General features: G+C 23.6%; 2 protein-coding genes across 5 annotated transcripts in view; one reads left to right on the plus strand and one right to left on the minus strand.

Annotated features, from left to right (window-relative positions):
* LOC113555315 overlaps positions 1-18113 on the minus strand; it is a 54702-nt gene that overhangs the window by 28191 nt on the left and 8398 nt on the right. The gene's annotated exons all lie outside the window — the stretch shown is intronic.
* Positions 1124-12517, plus strand: LOC113555351. Of its 2 annotated transcripts, none has more exons than XM_026959743.1 (5): positions 1124-1281; positions 7647-7896; positions 8885-9281; positions 10902-11090; positions 11823-12517. In XM_026959743.1, the coding sequence occupies exons 1-5, from the start codon at positions 1275-1277 to the stop codon at positions 11934-11936; spliced, it is 957 nt and encodes a 318-aa protein (XP_026815544.1). In that variant the 5' UTR covers positions 1124-1274; the 3' UTR covers positions 11937-12517. The 2 variants fall into 2 exon arrangements, with proteins under 2 accessions (XP_026815544.1, XP_026815545.1); XM_026959744.1 differs by having other exon boundaries at positions 10902-11106; positions 11823-11952.

An 18113-nucleotide genomic window follows, 5' to 3' on the forward strand; every position in this document is an offset into this window, starting at 1 on the left:
CAAAGATAAAACATTTCAATATAATGACTGTAGGTTACGTGTATACATTATAATAAAGCGTTTTTAATTTATTTTATCCCGAAAACGTTCCACTTCGTATACAATGTATACACGCGTAACATATACATTATTATATAACATCTACAAAAACATTTAAATAATATCGTATCGTTATAATATTATTAATTTTTAAAGACCGTTTTACACATTTAATAAAATATAATATACGTGGATGTAAATGATATTTTTGGTCCGTTACTAAGGAAGGGTATGCGATTAAAATTTAAAATTACGTAACATCACCAAAACCTAAACTTTTAATTGTAACAGTACTAATTTAATTTATACATAATAGGTTTATTATAATTTTTCTGTTTTTAAATACAACAGAAATATCAAACAGAGTACTGTATAGTATATTGATATATTATAATATATACAGTCACTAGGCATATGTATATTTTATATTGTACAATGTTATACAGTTGACAATACTCAACCAAAATTTAAATGCCTCGGTTGATTTTTGTACCTATTTTATGAAATAAAAATATTATATTGTATTCTATATATATTTTTTATACATAATAATCAATGTACGAATACACAGTTGGAATAAAATAAACTCTATTGTTAGTTCCAAAATGGTTGAGTTTAAAAAAAAAAAAATTGAAGTTCCTTTCATTATAACAATATTATTATAAGCACTTAAAAGTTATGACCGTTGAATTGAGATTTTAAGATTTGCTGTTTCATTTAGGCTCCGGCAGCAATGTTTGAAAAAAATATTTGAATCTCGTTTAATCCAATGCCCTATACATTATATTATAATTTTTTGTGACAAGTAAATACCATCGGCACCCACCACAGTGAAACACATTTTCGACCGCGGCAAGAATGTTTCAATGTCAATGTGTGTATTATATTATAGTCATCCAGTCGTCCTTTGAGCGTGAATTTTGAAGGTAAGAGGGCATTTGCCAATATTATTATAGAGGATCGTGCCGACAAACTTGATAACTTTTCAAACGCGTCCAAGTTTCCACCACTGAAAAACAATAACAATAGCAACATTCCCACGTGATTTTTTTGCCGGTTATATAGTCGCCCCCTTCTATTCGACAAGATAACATTTAAACGCTCTCTTTTCCACGATGCCGTCAACGTCTAAAATATCCGCATCCAACTGAGCTCACTAATCTTATGTAAGTCAAACTGTGTATACCGATATCGCTCATTGGACGGACTGCCACACCGAAGACGACAATAAACAAATGACGAGTGAGTAACTACAAATAGTAACGTCATAAGTAAAAATGTTCTCTATCTTTCAAAAATATTATATTATATTGGTATGACTTTTACAATTTGACTCACATTTGTTTCATTTCATCGGTTCTGTATGTGTGAAAAGTTTTCTAAAGTTTCGGGGCGAAAAACTATCAATTTAAGACACGCTCTGACTACGTCATTATAGGTTATCTATGTGGTTGATAAAAATTAAGTTTTAATGTCAGTAACAAGCAGGAAAATTATTTCAATAGCTGTAATAATATTACAGTGGATATCTATGTAATTACTACATTGAATATTTTCCAAAAATACGTGTAGATTGTAACGTGTATTCGGGATTAAAACTTAGTATTTCTATTAAATCCAGATATAAATGTAGGAATGGCGGCAGTAAAAATACTATATATACTATTATTTAGAATATTATCTATAAATTGAAAAAATATACTACCTTTAACTCTCTCTCTAGTAAATCATAAATAAGCTATAACTCCTTTCATACTTATTTGCCTGCATTCTATTTTACGTTTTTTAATTAAATAGTCAATAATTATACAGAGACACAATACTAACGCCTAACCCTATAATAATAACCATATAATATAATATTTTATGAAAATTTATTCAAGTTGAATTAAGAATTTGTTAATGGTGTTTCCTACAAGTTCTTATGGTAAGCACCATCTTATTATCATTAATACAAATTCATTATACTCATCTGAAATTAGCATGAAGTAGACATGAAATAATATTATAATACCTAACCTCTCAGTTTCTAATATTCATAAAAACAAAAAATACAATTCAAATACTTAATCGAAAAACAAATAAAATGTATTTATTTACCTAAACATTTACATGGGACATTTCAAAAGTCTTACTTTTTCCTTGAATTATATACAACATTGAATATTAATTCTACTATATCAATTTAATAGTCATTTGAAATTTTAAGTACCTAGGAACATTAAAAACATATTAATAACTCTTTAAAGTTCAGGATATTATAATAAAATATTTAAAAATATTAAATTAAAAACACTAAAATTATTAAACAAAATATTACAATAAACATCAAAATAAACGATAATAAACTGTAAGTATATTTTTATTGAAACCCGACCGATGAAATGTATAATATAGTAAATCATAGAAAATAAGAAATTGATTGGCATCTTTTTTTAATGTTTTATTTTTTGCAAACACTAAAAACGTCATTACATACTATATGAACAAAGCATTTATATATTTAATGACTGTTTATTATATGTAGGATTATGTTTGTATAATATGTTCTTTAGTTCAGTAATTACCATTTTGCCACCATTACCCTTAATAATGTTGTTAAATATAGCAAAAAAATAATTATGATAAAATTGTACTTTATTACCATACCCGGAAAGGTCGGTTCCATGTTATGATTAACCCTTATACTTTGATAGTTAATTTTTTATGTTATATTTTTTATTTCTTGTTAGAAAAAAAATAAAATAAAATATATTTCCGTGAACAATGTTTTTATTTTATTATAATGAATACACTTTTGAATTATATTATAACCCTTAAATGATCTATTATAAAATCTTTATTTTCATTGTATTTCATAGTTAAATAATTACTATTATTTGTTATTACACATGAATAGGTTATATAAAAAGAATGTTAAAATAATTATACAAATAGTTATAATTTTCACGTAACAAAAGTAATTTTAGACTAAATCCCAGAAATATGGTTAAAAAAATAAATCCTTCTAATAAGTAATAATAAATTAAAATTAAGCTTACCAAATCTTATCTTGTATTATATAACTACAAGATAATAATAACTATAAAAGATTATTATTTAAAAACAATTGATACACACAAACACACTGGTGAATGCTTTGTTCATAACATGTTACGTTCAAAACTTAAAAAGGAGCTTACGCTTAAAATATTATTTACTAAATCATTGTTTGATATTATCATTTATACCAAAACTATACGGACTAAGTAGCTATTCTGTGTAGTCTGTTATTGTATCATTCGTTCTAAAATAAAGCATAGGTACATCATATTATTATATTTAATTTTTAAACAATCAACATTTGTCAGCCACTACATATTAGGATATATCCATGTACCGAGTTAAATAATTTATATTGCTGAATTTAATGAAACTCTGTATATTAAATATCGCTGACATAATAATATGACGATCGCCGGTTGTCTTAAACGGTGGATATCACATACATACGTATTTTTACCAACGAGGACAACAGATCGAATTGACAAGGTCTCGCGACCTTGCGTGTATCAAAACAAAATATATGCGTTACATTTTGGCCGCGTGGGAGCGTTAAGAATTACTGACTCGCGATCTGATGGGTGAAATGGACATATGAAATCAACGATACCGGTAATCCTAATGGGCAGTGTAATAATATCGTGGCAATTCGGTGTCAAGGCAAACGTGAGAAAACTCATTGGCCATCACAATAACAATAGCGAATGTCCGAATATGATAAATATGTTGAGCTTAACCATAAATTATACGATTCGGATGAATTTGAACTGTAGTTGAATGAAATTGATTCGATTTTTACTAAACTATATAAAGTGCAACAATAAATAATATATAATTTAAAATATTATATTATTTTTCCCAATCGCAATTTAATGATCTTTGACAAGTCAAGTCATCTAATGCAGATTACCATTGAGAAAAAAATTGTCAGGATAATTTTTATTCCATACACAAATTATTCAAATTAATTCGTTTCATGCAGTCAAAAAAAACTATACTTAATTAAAATAGCAGGAAAAACAAAATTTAATGTGCATAAATTGTAAATTAAATTTGATTTTATGTGGTAGTAAATTATTAGTTTTCAATCAATAAAACTAATAAAATATATACAGGTACTAATATAAATTAATAATGAAACATCGTTGTGTACCAATAAAATCATAGATGAACGAATTTTAATAAAAATAAACAGACGATCATAACATTATACGAGAAAACACTAACTGTGGATATTGCGATCATTATAATGTTGATGAGTAGTTTTCCTTCAAAAATAGGCTCGAAGAAATGACAAGTAATAAAATGGAATTACTTACATTTAATATTTATACATATTTCGAAACATACAGTATAGAAACCCAATAGTTTGACTTAAGGTAATATTTCTCTTGTTAATATAAGCAATAAAATTACGAGTTTCACAAGACACTATAAATGTTAATATTTTATGATAGACTATTTTGTTAATATATTTTATAATTTTCAATTATATAATAAGCTATGAACGAAAATTAAAAAGTAAATTTGAAAAGAATATATTATTTAATACGTTTTTAAATTAATACTTAATTAATAAATATAGATCTTATATAAATAAAATATTTAATATGAATTCATTTTAATTAAATTGTTATAATATATGGTTAATTAATATAATTTAAAAATTGAGTAGGCATTTATATATTAAATGCCTGTAAGAATAACATTTATTTTTTAAAGATAATTCTTTATTAGCCATCTGTTACAAAGCTGAACAATAAGCTTAATTAATAAAATAAATAATAAATAAAATATTGAAATATCGATAAAAAAGGCACCTCAATGAAGGTGCTTCATCATAAAAAAAAATATGTAATGCGTATATTTTAAACAATAATATTTGAATCTACAATACATTTTTCGACTTTAATTATTTAATCAACACATTTTATCCCTAGAAACAATTTATCATTAAGTTTATAAAATTTGAGGTGATAATGTAACATTTTGTTGGGCTCCTTGGCAATCTAAAATTACCAACAGACACTGAGCTTACAAAAATCATTATAAAAGCTTCCGCTTAAAACTAACAATATGTCTTCCCTCGCATTACCACAAAATATATATTGTCAAAACAAAATAAACTAATTCAAAGGTATATTTTAATAAAAACTTAATAAGCATTAACAAATTTTGAGGTTCTGTTACTGAATAGTTTCCCCTTCGTCACTTCCGTGTTGTTATGCATATAATTTTTGCTCGTCAATGTAACGTATTGTTTATGTTTAACAGAATGTAATTTTTATTAAACGAATAAATGAAAAAATAATTCTAGCACACAATAATCATAACGAATTTTAATAGGTGCATACGAATATACGACTATAGCAGCATTCAATTATATTATATAATCAACATTTAAAATCTCTAACAAAAGCATTTAATTAAATTCAGTATTTTTTCATTCCATTTTAGTATATTTTATTAAAATTATTTTCAAATCGAATTTTTTTCTGAATAATAACACATATTTAACTTCAATTGCAAACCTAACCCCCGTCAACAAATAAAATTAGGCCATTTGTTACAATGGTAGGTATCATCAACTATTGTGAAACATTCGAAGCCTGTAATCTTGCGTAACACTAATGTTATGATATTTTAACACAAAAATACTATTATTGTATTAATACCATACCTGCAAAAGATTCTATGAGATACTACAAACAATTTTGTCAGTTTTTGTAATCAGTGATATATCTTTATACTAGACGACTTAGTTAAATTTATGGACTTCAATGATTATTTATCAAGTTATAAGTTATACGAGTACGTATAAGTATAAATTCAACAACGTTTTGCTAAAGAGAAAATTTATTTGAATTTTAAACGATAGCAATTAAAATGTTTGAAGTAAAAATTAATTTGGCTGTAATTGAAAGAAAATTATCAAAGAACGATAACAACTCGTTAAATAGTAATGTATACATTATACGACAAAACAATGAAGGTAAAAATAAAAACAAATAAACTTTATTGAATCTTTTTTTTCATTATAAATGTCAGTCACACATTGTTTTTAATGATATTGTGCAATATATTTAATACGTCCAGATCAGAGATAAAAAAGAAATAATTAAATTATAAAATAAAATACAAAACAATATTTTTTTATATTTAAGAATACATAATATTTTGGGTTAAGGTACAATAACTAAAGTTAATATACTTTCAAAAAAAGTACCTAGTTATTATTTTTATTTTTATTATTTCACTTAGGAATGTAACAAATCGATGAGTACATTACAAAAAATATTCATTTTCATACTGAATAAATTTTAAAACAAAAATAAACAATTAATAGCAATTAATAGGTATACTAGGTAATTCACCAAGCATACTCACTCACATTTTTCTCTTATAAATTAATTAATTTCAATTTCAATTTTTTAATTTTTTTTTATACTTAAATACTATGTTTTTGAATTATTTTGATTCGTCATACTACTTAAGAAGTGTCAAGTGATGAAACAAATTTCTGGTTTTAAATAAGAACTTTCTCCTTTTTGTAGACTAATTAATAATTATTAATAATCAATGAATCGTTTTATTAAAAATGTTGATGTGCCTGAATCGAAATTCTTACGAGGTTTCTTAGTTACTAAGATTGTTAAACGAATAATGTCCTTAAAAATGGTTTTATAAACATAAAAATGTATGCATATATATTTATTATTAATATTGCATATATATATAGCATTAAAAGTTATAAATGTCGATAGATTAACATTAATTGCTAACATTTTTAAATCATTGTAACTCTCATATTATATTCCAAACCAATTATCATGGTTCTATTATTAATAGTTTATACAATTAAATAACTCAAAAACTGATCGTTAGAAAAAGGTGTTTGTCATTTAAAAAAACAGCAGTTTATTTCTCCACGACAAACTCCTAAAATAATACGAAAAATCTAAAAAATAAGAAATATAATCTTTAGTTATGTTTAAAAATTTTAAGAACCAGATTTTGAATAATTGCATTATTGAAGTAAAAATAGTGATGTATATATTTGGTGAATTAGCCTATGTATAATGATATTGATTTTTTTTATCAAATGAATGTAAACAGTTGAAATATTATGTAATGTATATGAATATCCCTTTAATCATTATTAATTAAAACTATAAGTTTGCAATTTACTAATGATTCACCGAACAAAAATCATAGGTATGTACATCCTGAGTGTTTAAATAACTCCAGAATGTTACGAGTCTTCTAATCTAATATTATCACGAAACAATTTAAACTCTGGATTAAAATCTATGCTAAAAAACAAACTACCGACTAAATAATATACTAATAACATATTTTTAGATTATTATTATACACGATATATACTTATATTAATCATTGACTTCAAATAGGTACCAAACAGTCTTAATTAAGGTAAAATGCAATTAAAAAATAATTCGATAAAATATTTAGTTCTGAACATAAAACGTAGTGTACAATATAAACTATAAGTATTAGATGCATTGAATCGTAAAATTGTATAAATAATTACGTTTTTTTTTTAGAAATTTATAACAGGCCGCTTTTCGCGGTATTATTAGTGTTTGTGGCATCAACCGGCGTCACTTTAGCCGACGACGATAAATGGGTATGGGGCAGGTCAAACGAGCAATCAAAGGCTGACTCGAGAATCGGGTCTTCGTCCGACGAGGTGATTCGAATAGCTAAACCGTTATTGCGCAATCAGCCCAACCAAAAGCCCAGTCCATTATTCCAACCCGCCAACAACCCAAGGCTGGATACCAAACATTACAGGTAAGCAATAAGACTTTTCCTTTGAAAAAAAAAATGTAATAATAAATACACATAAAAACGAGTTTAAACATCGATATCAGAATAAAGATAATACATTTACCTTTTCGTACATTTCATTAAACATAAAAACAGATTACAAAGATAATCATATTATTGTCTGAAAGATAATATTCAGAACAATAATGAAAAGTTATAATAGAATATTATACTTTTAATTTTTATTGGTATTTAAATTTTAAATAAAGATACAGGATACACTAAACATAAAACTTTTTTAAAATGTAACTGAGATGTATTTGAAAACAAATATAAATAAATATTTGTAAAAAGTATTTAAATGCAAAATCGGATATCTACTATTTTATATTCATTTAAAATTCATTGTAAAAATTATTGTATATTTTATTATTACATATTTTTTTAATATATCAATTCAAAATTGATAATAATTATTACATTATCTCTAATCATTTAATTAATTTTAGCATCATTATACCACTTGCAGAATATACCAAAATATATGATCTAAAGAATTATAAGTTATAAATATGATATTATACTGTATCAACTAGTTAAAACATAAAAGGACTTACAATATTTCTATTTAGTCATTAATAAAAAAAAATGATTTTAGTATTTAAAGTGATTTTTTAAATACAAATAAAATAGGACTATCAATATTTTGATAAAAGATATTTCAATACAGCTACTAATATATTGTATAAGATTACGTCAAAATTGTTCTAACGTGAAAATCATTGTCGTGAATTATTGTAGTATTCACTAAAAATATTATTAATGATGGTTTTACATCAATAATTCTGATGTCAATAAAATAATTGCATAAGTAATAATTAAATATAATATGATGGATGGATAGCGGTGATATTCTGAAACGACTGCAGTGAGATACTAAATTTAAGCTTAAGACTAACACGTCTCACACGTAAAATAAACATTAATCCAAATGGTTAAAATATATGTACAGAGATGACTCCATTCGAAATGGGCGTTATGAAGTCAACGAGGATTATGTACCGGATAGGGAACCTTTGATCCAGCAACCAATCCATATATCTGAGACCTTTAACAGCAGGCCCTTCGACAGACCACCGCCGCCAAATACCCTACCGCAAAGACCTTTGTCAAACTTCCAAGGATCTTCGCGACCGCAGCGGCCGACTGTGATCATCGATTCCGTGCACGCGCCGTCCAGGAAACCCGTACCCGTAGCTACTGAACCAGCCGGGTCTGCTGTCGGTATACTCACTGGACCAGTGCCCTCGTGGCAACGACCAGCAGTCCACAAAAATGGTGATCCCACAAATTTCGAAAAGTGCAAATGCTCATTCTCTTTCAATTGCAAATCTCCTGGGATCAAGTTTGTAAGTACAATATATTATTGTATTATACACTATTGTCGAGATTTACGCGTGAATAAAAACTAATATATACTCAGCTGGCACCGGGCACTTTTAAAATTTATTTATTGCTACCGAATTGTCTAGATAGATAACACTTAAGTATTTAATTTAATTTAATTGATTCTAAAGTATCAAATTAAATTATAGTTGATAAAGTATCTATATTGAATTAAAGGTATACCAACTAAGATAATTGTCTAGCATATGAGAAATATCGTTCTTTATCTTGATAAAACTAAAACCAATAATTGTAATTTAACCTGTGTATGCAGAGCATTTAGGTTTAAAAATCACAAATGATTGAAATTGTAATATTTATTCCAAAACATTGTAACTATAATAAGTTAAATTTAGTAAGTGGAAAAATCCATAACATATATTGATAATAAAATGTTTGAATAAATTAAAAAAAAAATACAGAACAAAATGTGTTTTGATGGAGGTTAATTCGATTTTTACTTTTCACTAGTTTTAACAAAAAAATGTTCAATTAGCTAATCAAATAAACAATATTGAGATAATTAGTAAATAGATTTTATCAGGGCGTATTTTGATTTTTTCATAATACTAAAATTATTATCAATTTTTAATAAAACAATGTTACAACCAAACTAACTTTGCTATATTATACTCTTTAATTTTCCGATTTCAGTAAAATGTATAAAATAACATGAGCCAGTATTAAATATATATATATATATAAAAGAAAAACGACGAGCATTTAGTAATTTATATTTATTACCGTATAATTAAAATTCGAAATATTACTGTTTTTAATTACATAATACCTACTCGGTTTTTAATGAACAGTATATAACCCAACAGTAATCCCATAGCAAACTCCGTTCTCTTTTATCACTTATCCCTAATACATTTACCTCATTGCGTGATTAAAATTAAAGTTTAATTGAAATAATACGCTTTAAAATTAAAAAAAAAAAAAAGACTTCTATAATAAATACATTCACTGTTTAATATTTACCATTCATCCTTTTGAAAGTAATCATTTTATTATGTTTTCTGGTTCCACTGCCATTTAATATTTTATATTCAACATCCGAATTAAAGGATTGCCAGACAAAATAAGTCTTCTTATCTTAATAAAATATTATCTCGTTAAAAATGTGTTTTTACAACAAACCATGTTAATAAGATTTATATAGTATATATGATAATATGTGGGATGAGAACGCCAAACATCATAATATAATTGTGATTATCCAAACATTTTCTTTGTTCTGTGAGATTCCGGATTTGAACGATTTTATTATGTGACATGCGTTTTTGTGGCGGACAAACAGTTTGCGGTGGCTACACACACGCAGCTCATCATACTATTAATCGGATTAGAGAAAACTCATCCTTTTGTCATCTTTTAAATATATACGAACAAATTGTTATATGTTTTTCTTATAGACTAATAACTTGCAAAACAATGTTAATACGAGTTTTCATTAAAAAAGAAAAATGTTTTAAGTTATAATTAAAACAAGAAAAATAAATAATCATGATTATTTATTAGTTATCTGCAGATATTTAGTAAAAACATATTAATTGATTTATATATTTTATATATTTTAGGGAAGCTGTGATGAAGGAAAACAATACTGTTGTTACAACGATTTTGATGGCGCAAATTCAGGAAGCCAAGAAGTGGACAAATATGGAGGAGATCGTAGCGAACCCATACCTTCCGTGTTAGTTGGCCCAAGTGGAAGTCACAGACCTGGTTTGAAACCTGGTATATATGGACAAGTTTCCAACAAAAATGTAAGAACCACAAACTGTAAGTGCATGATATATACATATTAATATTAGTTTAAGGCTATTGCATAATACAAACCATTAAAAAAAAATTAATTAACATAAATTTGCTTATAGCCAAAATAATTATAATTTAATAACTATACAATATTGAATATATAAAACAAATTTATACTATCAATAATTACTATATTATACAAAGATTTATTTACTGTATATTTTTAAATCATCGGTGGTACTAACAATCAAACCTAATGAAAGGTATAATAATTTGAAGTTATTAAGTCGATCGTTTAATATCAAGATATATCAAGAATATAGTTTATTCGATCACATACTCCAATTTTATTTTAAAACAAAACACCTAAGACTCCAAATTATATAATGTAAAAAGAAATTATGATTCACTGTAGTTCAATATTTAAATACTAAGGTATAAACATTATGAATATTATATTCAAGACTTCGAAAAATAATAACCTGGGATAGTATTTAAGAAAATCCATAAACTATAACTAGTACTTAAGTTTATTAAAATATTTGTTTATAATATCTATATAATTGATTTTATTAAACGAATTAATATAATTTTAAATACTCGACAAAAGGTAAAAATATAACCCTATTTTTTAAAGATTTTAATATTTTAAAAACAATATATTGTAAAAAAAATGTCCAATGAAATATTTTAGTTTATTGCAACTTAAATTTGTTTTTAATTACAACTACAATTTTCAGGAATATATTGATCGACAAGAACTAGTTGGTAACAGTTTTCCTAATGAACCATTATTTAACAGAAGACCAAACGAGTATGGAAACAATCCTTTTATTATTCCAAGACAATTGTAGGTATATTAAATAATATTATTATAAACAAATGTAATTATTATTATATATTTTTTTCTTATTTGATAAATTGTATTATAATTTTATAAGTGCTAATTAATACTTGATGTATATTTCATTGTAAAACAAATATTGTAAAATATCAGTTATTTATAGTAGGAAGGTGATAAAAGAGTATGCTTGCAGATACAGGATAATACAAAAACTATTTTACATCTTATATTATATATAACTATATATTATATTCGTACATAGCTACGTCTTAAAATTTATAAATACTTTTTTAATTTATAAAAAAATCTAATAAGTATGAATTATTTTTTAAAACCAAAACATGATATAAATTACTATGTAATTAATAACTATGTATTTATTTATAAAGCTAACTAATACATAAGGATAACTTACCACAATTTATTTATTATATTTTTTTTTTTTTTACTTTACCTATATAAGTAACTATAATAATTTTTCTTATACTAACAACATATTGTGAAACTGTATTCTAGACATCTAGATTTTGTATTACTAGTTATTTATTTATATTTTATTTTATTGAATAAATAAATTATCATTATGCTAAAGCCTTCAACAAATAAGTAATAATTTTTCATTAATCATGTCATAATTCATGTACCCAAATATGATAATATGCAATATAACAGGTACATAATATTACAAACGCAACCAATAATACATTAGTGAAATACATATAGAATACATTTATTGTCACAAATGTTATTGAATGGAAAACATTTTTTCTATATATTTTTACCAAATTTTAAACTATAAAATAAATTCTGTAAAATATAAACCTAAGATACATTCAAGAACAACATACAAAATAATTTTTCTGTTTTCAATGGTTAATAAATTATAAATATTTAATAACAACTGCTGCTCGAAAAATTAAAAATGTATAATTTTTTATTAGCTTATTTTAAAATTGTTTGAATAGAAGCATTATTTTTTCTTTACATTATTGCTTAATTGTATATAAATAGTAATTAATTTGCACTTTACTTACAATACGTTTACAACAATACACACGCTGACATGTTTGTTGTATTCTCTGTATGGTTGTATTATAATTATGAGACTATTATAAATATTATATTAATATTTTCAAATTATTTATTTGTACACTACCAATCAATTGTTTTTATTACACTATCATCTCGTGTTCTCATCTAATCCGATTGATTAAAAATTAAATGGTCTTAATATATTTTTTTAGCGTTTTCATTACAACCAATATGTGTGGATAACGCATAAAGTTAAGTGGTGCCGAGTTTCGTAAAAGAGCTAAAGAAAAAATAATAAAAACGAACTAAATATTTCTAAAACACCTACAATTCAAAATTTCTACAAAAAATAAAAACTAGCGTAAAATAAAAATACATTTATAATTAAAACAAAATAATAAAATTATATAAATTAGAACACGCAAAAATAAAAAATAATATATATTATATTATTTATATATTGTATTATTTAATAATGAAAAATATCAAATCATGATTCATACATTTTATTTTATACTAAGCTTTTAAAAACTAGATGTAAAAAACCTAATTTATAATATTCGAGACTACGATTTTATTTCATACATTTTTTATTTGTCGTTTATTCTATATAAAGTGTGAATCAGCATTATTTTACATAGGCAATAACTTTTATTCTATGTCTTACATATTTTTTTTTATACAAATATCATGATAATTTTAACGCTTTTATTTTTAATATAATTTAATTTTTTATGATGAGTACAAGGGTTGTAGAGTGCGGAATTTTAAAATCTGCCCCCAGGCAGTATATTCGTTAACCCAGTACTGCTTATTTCTACAACATAACAACATAAAATCTCTAACCAAAATTAATTTTTTATAAGTTGCGTTACATCGTTTGAAATTTTAATTATTAGAACATAGTTTTCGAACATCTTATATCTACTGTTACAAGCCCATAGTGACTGACCCAATTTCTTAATTTACACATAAATAAATATTATGCAATTATTATAAGTGGAATTAATGCATAAAAATTAGTCTGAAAATAATATTTTGAAGGCTATACAAAATGTTAAAAATGATCGTGTCGTGGAAAAAATTTACCACAATATTATTCATATCGTGTCTACTATACTAGTCTGTAATGTTTATTTTCTGCTTATAGAAATATATAGTATTTAGTTATTTTATTTATATGAGTAATTTAGTTGCTTTAAAAACACATTTAAACAGTATTGTGCATTATGTAGGAATTCACTGCATTGTTTATTAAATTATAATATTTAAATAAGCATGTTAATTAATAATAGTTTATAAATGCATTACAAATTTATACAAATCCGTCCCATGAAAACAATTATCGTTTTTGAATAGAAAAAAAAAGAGTTAACTCGTATATTTAAACGACATATTAAATACTTTTATAATTGCTAAGTATCTACTTTAGTACTAACATAAATATATTTAATGCACTCAAATTACCTCCTAAATCTAAGTTTCCGCCAAATATTTCCTTTTTTAGTATTGATTTTACCACAAAGAGCCACAATAATAATTCTATATATTTCACAAATTTAAAGTTATATGACTCAAATTGAGCTACTATTTTTCATACATATCAAAAAAATAACCATTGCAGTTGATTAAGAAAAGTATGATGGATTAAATATACATTTTCCAAATAAATATTACAAATTATTACTACATAAATCATTTTTAAATTAACATAAACACTATATTGATAAATGATAATATAATTTTTTACTATAATTAAATTACTAACATTTATTTTTTTCAAATGAACTGAAAAGAAAACTTAGTGATATATCAGGTTATCCTTCAAAAATATAAATCGGCAAATATTTATATTATTAAATAAATTCCTTTTAAACATTCACATTATGCGAAATAATATTTTATAGCTTTTAAACCGAAAGTTATTCAACATTTTGAACAAATATATTGGCTTGCATAATTATTTTTATTTTTATTTTGATAATAATACGATTAATAACTATGTACTTGAATAATAATTATTATATTTAAATAATATAGTTTCAAACTAAACGTGTAATAATATTATGACGTATAATATATTATTTATATTTTATAACCAAATATAAAATGCAGATCTAAAATTATGTCCAATTAACTATTTTATTTTTTATAACCATTAATAGCATTATATAAATATTCGTTTTTTATGAGTCAACAAATTGAATAAGCCCATTTTTTAAATGCGAAATTTTAAATTTGGTCATAATTTATATGATTGGTACCTGATTTATTTATTTTGTGTATTATCAATACATTATTTTTTAAACAGTTATAAATACATTTGATGTTGTGATAACTATGAAATAATATGTATTCTACTATATCTTTTTTTTGTTTACCTTCTACACTAAATATTTTCAATAATTCAAACCTATGTTTTATTTTTCATCATAAGTGGCCTGCGTCATGTGTATAAAAATGTATTTTAAAAACTACCTGTACTAGCGGAATTAATGGCACAATTTTTTTTTCTTTACTTAAATTGCTTCCCGAATCATATTATACCATATTAAAAAAATATTTTTATACCATACAATTATTAAATTAATAAATATGTTTCTACTTATTAAGTTAGTTTTATAAAAATATTATAAGAAATATAAATTTAGTGTAAAATTACGTAATTACAAATTCATGAAATTGTATTTATAATTTTTTGTTTATTATTTATTCAATTTATCAAGCATCACTTTTTGTATTAGAATTTAGGGGTCCATTAAAAATACATTACAGATGTAATTACTACGAGTATTTTTGAAGTTTGTAAAAATAGTTGAACCAGAAATAAGTTAGTTTTGAAAAACTGTTTTATATTAATATAGCGTGTGTACTGGAGACAATATTCGAGTAAAAAACGTTAAACTACTAAACTATCTGATATACCTAGGAGACGATTCAAGTAAATGTTTTTATTAAATTATAGATGCCAAATATTTATCATTTATTTTATAATAGGTATAACAATATTAATAGGTAACAATATTGACCTTACGATATAACGTCATTATCTTGACCTTAGGAGATATACCTAGCTTTAAAATATTATTATTATAAGCCCAGTTACAAAGTTACTTTAATTAATTAAACTGAATGCTCCTAGATAAGAATAGAAATAATTATATGTTTCAGTGAATACATTTTTAAATAAATCTTAATTAGTTTAGGATTAATTTAATGAGGTATTCACAATGCTATTTGTATCATTTTAAAATTAATAATTTAGTTTTTGTCGAAATTGAGTAGTACAAAATTTCAATAATTTTTTATCATTAGGTATATAATATTAAACTTAAAGTGATTTACTCTTATATTTTCAAGTTACAGTTAATCAATATTTTAAATTGACTTTATTTGATGAAATTAATTATAAAATTAGTTATATCTATAAAATATATTAGTAAACTAGTATATTTTTTATATATACAACAATTATATAGACACATTCCATAGTTCCATACTTGGTTATAGAATAAAACCTAATTAGTACACTATACTTCATATAAAATGCATATACAAAATAATAATAATATATATGTACGTGTATACTAATAATACACTATAGAATACATAGTTTCATTATGTTTTCGAACTAGATCATAATATATATGTATAAAAAATGTATATAAATACAAAATTTAAATAAATATATAAAGAATCAGTCAAATTAAAATGTTTAGTAAAAATAATTGAATGTTAAAATTAATTTATCGTTTTACATTTAACTAAAATTATCTGATTAAAAACATAATAAAGACATTAGAATTTGTATTGTCTTAAATTAAGAGAAAATCGTTTACATTTATAACTTAAAAATAAGTAATTAATTATCAATATATTTATTTATTAATATTTTTAATTTATACTACCCAGTTTAATTAAAAATGAGATAAAATTTAAAAAATATATATGCACCTCCTGCGTAGTTCACATCAACATTAAACATATGCTGCAAATACACCAAAACAAAAAAATTCTAAACTTTCCTAAATTTAAACTGAATTACTCAATCTCACACAATATCAAATCTATCATTGCAACCAATCTAATCAACCAAATTCAATATATCTTAACCTTTAATATATAATTAAACTTGATAACCGTTTATCCATTTATATGATATCTATATTTATCCAAATAAAATATATGAATTCAATACAATGACCACAGTAACTGTTGACGGGAATTATTTTAAATTTAAACATATATATATATTCAAATTAGTTTTAAAACAACCAATATAACAACTCATAAGTCTCAATTTATCTACAAGTAAGTTTAATTCAATGCAAAATTCTAAAACAGTTGCTAAAATAAATTTCGATTTATTTAATTAAAAAAAAAATCTATGTTGGGTGTTTATTTAGATCAAATATAAAAGTAAACTAAATATTCTTCGTTAAAACGATAATAAAACACATTACGCGAGTATGTTTCTCAATTATTATAGATATACAAAACTATGTTTTATTAAATAAGTTCTATAATGTGTTACTGATAACATCACGTAATTTTACACGTAAAATATAAAAGATATAAAACCAAATCATTCAAAAACTAAAATCATAATTGAATTTAAAAATTAAAATTAAAATTAAAGGAACAAAAAATGTATCATTAAATGAAATGATCATGTAAGAAAAGCGAGAAAAGAAAATTTTCAAATTTAAAAAAAAAATTTTAAAAAAAAATGTCCAAATAAAATGTATACGCTATTGATATTTCAAGCTATATAACTATAGTTACAAATTATTATTTTAGTGGAATATTTTGTCATGTAATATTATATGTAATGATTAGAGTTGTGAAACTATAAAATTATAAAATTTATAAAATAGGAAGAGTATTGTATAAACATAAAATTTTAAAATATCTGTACTTATGCTAAATAATTTTAATGAAATATTTACACAATAAATTATAGACAAATAATTCATATGTGATGCTGTAAAAATATTAAATGTGTAAATAAATATAGGTACTTATAATATTATTACGAAAAACACCATTTTACACTAAAATATTATAAAGATTGGAATGAATCAATTTAAATAAATAATAATGAGTTATGACACACCATTTTTTTTCAAATAGACAGTTAATATATTTAAGATCA

The sequence above is a fragment of the Rhopalosiphum maidis genome, chromosome 1 (genome assembly GCF_003676215.2).
Source record: "Rhopalosiphum maidis isolate BTI-1 chromosome 1, ASM367621v3, whole genome shotgun sequence".
Lineage (NCBI taxonomy): Eukaryota > Metazoa > Arthropoda > Insecta > Hemiptera > Aphididae > Rhopalosiphum > Rhopalosiphum maidis.

Bases quoted from the DNA above. Each gene is read 5' to 3' on its own strand.
- LOC113555351 (XM_026959743.1), top strand. The intron at 7,897-8,884 runs GTAAGCAATAAG...ATATATGTACAG, and splicing joins CTGGATACCAAACATTACAG to AGATGACTCCATTCGAAATG. The intron at 9,282-10,901 runs GTAAGTACAATA...TATATATTTTAG, and splicing joins AATCTCCTGGGATCAAGTTT to GGAAGCTGTGATGAAGGAAA.